This window comes from Cannabis sativa, chromosome 1 (assembly GCF_029168945.1).
Source record: "Cannabis sativa cultivar Pink pepper isolate KNU-18-1 chromosome 1, ASM2916894v1, whole genome shotgun sequence".
NCBI classification, from domain to species: Eukaryota; Viridiplantae; Streptophyta; class Magnoliopsida; order Rosales; family Cannabaceae; genus Cannabis; species Cannabis sativa.
Window position 1 is genome coordinate 14,204,945 of NC_083601.1, and position 6,322 is coordinate 14,211,266.

General features: G+C 33.4%; 1 protein-coding gene across 1 annotated transcript; it reads right to left on the bottom strand.

Moving 5' to 3' along the window:
* Positions 1-2,110: 2,110 nt before the first annotated feature.
* On the bottom strand, positions 2,111-5,489 carry LOC115706914 (glucan endo-1,3-beta-glucosidase 13). The gene is made up of 4 exons (XM_030634686.2): positions 4,994-5,489; positions 3,054-4,331; positions 2,776-2,806; positions 2,111-2,672 (listed from the first exon to the last, which is right to left on the bottom strand). The coding sequence occupies exons 1-4, from the start codon at positions 5,049-5,051 to the stop codon at positions 2,534-2,536; spliced, it is 1,506 nt and encodes a 501-aa protein (XP_030490546.1). The 5' UTR covers positions 5,052-5,489; the 3' UTR covers positions 2,111-2,533.
* Positions 5,490-6,322: the final 833 nt, after the last annotated feature.

Consider the following 6,322-nt stretch of genomic DNA (forward strand, 5'->3'; position numbering starts at 1 on the left):
AGTGCCATATTGTTTGATAAACATGTTTTTGATATAGGCATTTTATAATCTTTTGCTCCTTTGGGTTAGTGGGAGTTTCTTGCTTTATCTTTTGAGATTACATTTATATGTAATTTACTTGTTGATGTTATAAACTACTTTGTGGGCCAATACTTTTTTGATTATTGGATGTTTATGCTTTCAGTTAGGCTTTGTTATATTCTCGAGAATAATTGAATTGAAAGCATGTAGTTCATATCTTGTTGTGATCATTGTATTTTAAGTATATTTACTAAAAGACAATGATATTTTGTTGGCTTAATGTTTTAAGCAAGTTTAGTGATACTTACTTATTTATTAAGTGGTGTATGTTTAATTTCACTGGCTTATTTATTAAGCATCACGGTATCAGTGAAATTGAGGACTGATAAGGATATTATGTTATTTTAAATTGATCACATGTTGGACATAATTCCTTACCACACTACTAGACTTATTGACCATGTCGATTTAATACTTTGGTATTTTGTGATTATGAATGTCTTTTGTTGAGTTAAAAACAATATGATTGTCATAGTTCATTATCAAAGGTTAAATTGGACCGGTATGTTGAGATGCTATCAGAGAACTATCATTTTTTAAAGTGGCCACAAATGTTTTCCTGTTGTTCAACCCATGAGTCGTTTTCAAACAAAATTATTTTAATATAATATATATATATATGTATTAAAATTAATGTAGCCCAAGTGGGAGAATGTTAGACTTTTTATTTGGGCTTACATTAAGTTTTATTGGTTTTATTAAAACTTGGGTTGATTGGATAGTTCTTTACTGCGTTAGCCCATGTTGTTGGTGATCAATTGTTAATGGGCTTAGCATCTGTATGTAAAGTCTAGGTGAAGCAGAAGTGTGAGCTTTTCTAGTTGACTGAAGCCTTTGATGAGCAGGCCCAGTCCAACTAGGGTTTTGTAGCTAAGTCCCCTCCCTAACTCTATAAATACATATTGTCTCATCACAATTGTATACCTTTTGATAATCAGATAAATAAACTGCTTCTGATTTAGAGATCTAGGGAGGAAGACTTAGTTGATAGTATTGTACTATCAAAGTGGAGTTACTGCTGTGGATCAAATTGAGATAATTGCTATGGATTAATTAGGTACGCATACATAATTATTATATATTATTATTGTGTTCTATGTTATATACAAATTGATCTTGGGGTTTATATTAATTTTTTCCAACAGTTTTTACTCCCACGATCCAACTCCTCCACTAACGATAACATTACTGTTTTTTCTTGGATCGACTTCTATATAAGTCGTATCAGAACAACGTAAGAACACATCTTTTCCAACATTAAAAATTCTTTTTTTTCTTCCTTACGATTTTTCTCAGAGCAAATTTTAGGGTGTTATAGAGCGATACAGTTCGATGGAACGTATCGTACTTATACAGAGGTTGCTTTATTCTGGGGACGCCGTGGTTGCTAGATTGCCGTGCACACTTCGAGCAGAGCTGCGAAACGTCTTAAAGAGAGCGACACTGTCCGCGACTCGACCAAATTATTCTATCGGTAATTCGTTTTAATTTCACTGTTTTGAATTTCGGTATAACACTTACTTTATACTTTATAGGTATTGTTAGTTCAAGTGCTGCATATCTTCTTAAAAGCTACGATTTTATTGAAGAAAGAAAACAGGATTACATTAAAGGCCAGGCCGCAATAGCCCAATTATCCAAATTATGGGCACACAAGTTACAATCTATGATAATAAAGTTAAAAGAGCAACCATCCTTTAACTAAACATGTATTTCATATGGAAACGATACTACATGGAAGATATTCCATCATGTACATTTGATCTAAACAAAACAAAACAACGGAATTTACACTATCAAGTTAAAAAAAAACATCACATTAAGGACATCTTTATTACTATATTACATGAAACATTATACCCTTAAAATCTATACATTTTAAAGGTACACCAGTGGTGGTTGTAGTAGTAGAAGGTTCTTGTTTCAGAAAAAAAAAACAATAAAAAATTTAGACACAATGCAGAACAATAAATTTGCATATTGATTACGAAAGAAATTAATGAATGAGAAATTAATGGCCAAGTAAAAATGAAGAAAAAAATCTCCTAAAAAAATTAATAAAAAAAGGGAAAAAAAAAGACCTCTTTCTTCATACTAGAGTTCAATTTCCAACATGGACCAAAATACGTTTTTTGATTCTTCGGCCTGGAAAATGGCTACAATATGAACTCCCAAAGTCCCAAATTCCCCTTCGGCCTTTAACTTAGTTGAAAAATATAAAACAATTTTCAAAGCTTAAAGGGGGAAAAAATTTAAAGATACTAATATGCAAGGGAGCCACAACCATATGTCCAAGAGGTATACATACTGTTATCTTTATACCTTGGATGGTTTTTGTCAGTTGTCTTCATTATCATACAAAGATTCTCAAACCATTAACTGTTCTTAACATCTTCTCAATCGTTGCGTTAATGGGGCAAAATATAATTGTTTCTTCAATATCAAACTCTCTTCAGACATGGTTGACTCCCAAGAGAACTGTGATGAAGGTAGCCAGAAAGAATGTAGAAAACCATGCAGGAAAATCGTTTCGGGTTGACAAAGATTTCGAAGCAATTGCAGTTGTATTACTTGCAATAGTTTTGTTGCTCCTGCATAAGAATAACAGAACAAGAGAAGCAATTTTAGATTGGCATTATGGTATTGAGAACCCAAACTTTTGAAGCTAAAGTTGTCTCATGTTTATAAGCTTACCCAGCAGTCATGTAGAGACAACTGTCATAGCCTGCATTTTTGAAACATGAACTTATGTGAGTCAAGAGAAGATTTTCAAGTATGGCACATTTCACAGTTAGATAAGTTAAAGCTTTAACTAGACTATATCAAATAAAATAAGCTGCTTAAAACTTCTGGTTTTTCATGTCGTTTTCACAGATTATTGCCTTAGCAACTAGTTTGATGTGTTAGTTTCTTTTTTTGCAATATTTCTGATACCTAAACAAGAATAAAATAAAAGCAAAGTGTTTACATACTTGGGTCCTTGTCAACTCTAATCCCAGCACCTCCAAAGCTGCAAGCTATTTCGCTAGCCCCATTTTGTTGGTAGTAGCTGTTAAATGCATAAGAAGCATGAGATGCCAGATTATCTGGCTCATAACAAGGCTGGCTAGGCTGGATAGCTGTACAGTCCACATTTCCAGAACCACAAGCCCAGTCCAGTGCGCTCTGCAAGTCCATTTCAGAGGACTTGTTTGAGGCGATGCACCAAGTATTTGTTCCATTTGAACTGGTAGAATTAGACCCTGTAGCTACATCCACAGAGCCTTTTCCAGTGAAATCTAGGTTATAGACACTAGTCTGGTCTGGATAAAATAATCCCCAGTTTCTTTCAGATTCCAATCCGGGTTTCCTATTCTCATTGAACAATGAAAATATATACACATCAAGCTCCTCTCCAGTCTTTGCAGGAGTACCAGTATTGTTTATGACATGGCGAATGAGATTGGTATTGTAAGTTTGAGCATTATCAGGAGTAGCAGCCGTCTCCTTAGGAGATCCTTTGGAAGGCCAGCCTGTTTCTGTGACCATAACTTTGATTGTTTTGAAATTCAAAGCCATGAGTGCATAGTAGAGAGCATCAATCTGAGCATCAAACATGTTTGTGTACAACAAACCAGTATTTGGATCAATTACTTCAGAGGAAGACTCAAACAATGCATAATCTAGAGAGATATTGCTAGCTGAATCTCTATAAGCATAGTAAGGATAAATATTAATCATGAATGGAGAACCATTTTCTGCAAGAAATTCCAGCAATGGTTTGAGGAAATAAGCATGGCTACTATTAAAAGCCCCCGCGGAAGGAGGGAACGATCTAGACAAAACTCCAAGGGAATGAGTGCTTGAGACTCTAATCTTCTTGTGCAGACCGGCCTTTTTAAGGGCTGTAAGTACATTTTTCATGGCAGGGACAACTAAAGCAGAAACATTACCAGGGCTCTCAGTAACTTCAGCACCAACAGTAATGTATGTAATCTTTGTAGCTGGATAATAAGGAAGGATATTGTTCTTAAGCCAAGTGTCTGCATTGGTTTGGAACTGAGAGAACGATAGCAAGTCCGAATTGGGGACTCCAATCATTAGTTCAATTCCAGTGTTGGCAAAAGCCTTGAGGACTTGAACATTAGAGTCATATATCCTCACATACTTTATGTTATGAAGTTTAACAAGCTCAGCTGCCTTGTCCGGTACAGGAAGATCATCAGCATTTCTTCCATAGCAAACTCCAACATAACTTCCGCTGCAGCCGTCTGCCAACAAAAAGTTTATTAAAATCATAAAACTTACTATGTTGCCTACACAAATCATATATAAACTAGGAGTTTCTCTTAGTTTTGTAGAGAAGGTCTTTCTTAATTAACAGAATAAAGTTGGTAAACATTGCATAGCAAACAACCTAGTTAAACATATCACATTTACATGATCAAACTTTAAGGAAACACAGTTTATGATGGCAACATGGTCCAATCTACCAACTGAGAAGGATAAAACTCTGCAATTACATTCTCTTAAAACCCAAGTGTAATTTGAACCTTAAAGTAATGTACTCATGTATTCAAGTCAATTTGGGTCATTAATTAGTTCATTAAATACAAAAGATCAAGTCTTTTGGAACAAATTTAAAAGGAAGAGACCCCTAGAAGACAATCAATAATGATTTCTCACTAGTTTCCCTACCTTGTTTTACATGGGTATTGATTCAATACCTCTCTTAAAAATAATGAGCCAAAAACAAGAAAAGTAAAATAAACAGAAACATATATCTATGGTAAATAAAAGCACCGACATTGTTATACTATTCACTTAAAAACAAAGATCTGCAAAGAGAGAAACCAAAACTGAAAACTTTCCAATCTCCACAAACACATCAAAGAGTAGTAAGAAATAAAAATCAAAGAAAAATGGCACAAACCCAATAGTACAAGAAGCAACAGTGAGAGCACAAAGCCAAGCCTGAACTCTCTCCCCATTGGGTCTTTCTCTTTCTCTTTCTCTTTCTCACACTCAAAAACACACTCTACTCTGGTTCTTCTTTGTAGCAAGATTGTAGTATAGTACTAGTAACGTTATTATTCTCTCAGCACCAGGCAACAGCAACGGCTCTAACCTTTTTCTTCTGTCAAGTATTTTTGGGTTTGATTTTAACTTTTTGGAAAAACGACCCAAGTGGTGAGCTCGAGAGCAGAGGAGAGAAGAGAAGCAAGCACTAAAAACAGGTTCCGAGTACTTATTAAAGTGAGCTTAGCTTGTATTTATGGGAAAATGTTCTGTGGTTTTTGCAGGGGACAGGAAATTATGTCAGCAGGACCGGACTTATGCGTTTATTTTATACATTATAGTTTAATAAACAATCTCGGGTCCATAACATAAGATGTCTGTCTTCTGTTTTCCACTACTCCTCTCTCCCCCAATCCAAGTAAGAACCCAAAATCACTAAAAAAATTCGACTAATAAAAAACAATTAAAAGAGAAAAACATTCACTTCCATTTGTTGTTTTGAACATTAAGAAATTAGTGATTTACCCTCTCACCATTAGTTTACCCCTTTATTTTTTCTTTTTTTTGGTTAGAGAAAGATTTAAATCACACTATCACAGTTATCGACGTAGGGAATTCAGTCAATAAATTAATTGTCTAACCAAAAATATACCGTCATAATAGGAGTCACTATAAAAACAAAACGACTTATATAAGAACAAATTATCTCAAAAATTTAGACAAAACTACTTGAAATCACTTTCACGAGACATTAGATGTAAGTAACTAATTGGACCAAAACTACCTATAAAATAAGTAGATATAAAAAAAATAAATTAGCACACTATTAAATGATAATGTTGTGAATTTTCAAACTAATGACAAAACACAATTATTATTTTAATAAGGAAAATAAAATGGGTTGTCATTCTTTTTAGGGATGTTTACAAAAATGTTAAATTTTGGTAAAAAATTTATAATTTTACTGTCATACGATTTTTTTTTTCAAAAATGATGTCTTTTTATAAAACAATTGTAAAACAACTAAACAGAACAATTAAAACAATAGTGAAACAACTGAAAAATAACCATGGAACAACCGTGAAAACTTAACACAGTACACAGTATAAAACTTATACAGTATTTTTAAAGAAAAATACAGTATTTTTGAAGAAAAATATAGTATTTTTGAAAAAAAAATTCTACCCCACGATAAAAAAGTAAAAAAATTGAAAATTTTCAATATATAATGTAAAAATCCATT

Coding starts and splice junctions, on each gene's coding strand:
- LOC115706914 (XM_030634686.2), bottom strand. CDS start 5,051: ATGGGGAGAGAGTTCAGGCTTGGCTTTGTGCTCTCACTGTTGCTTCTT. Junction 2,807..3,053: donor TAGAGTTGACAAGGACCCAA/GTATGTAAACAC, acceptor TCAAAAATGCAG/GCTATGACAGTTGTCTCTAC. Junction 2,673..2,775: donor TGTCTCTACATGACTGCTGG/GTAAGCTTATAA, acceptor ATTCTTATGCAG/GAGCAACAAAACTATTGCAA.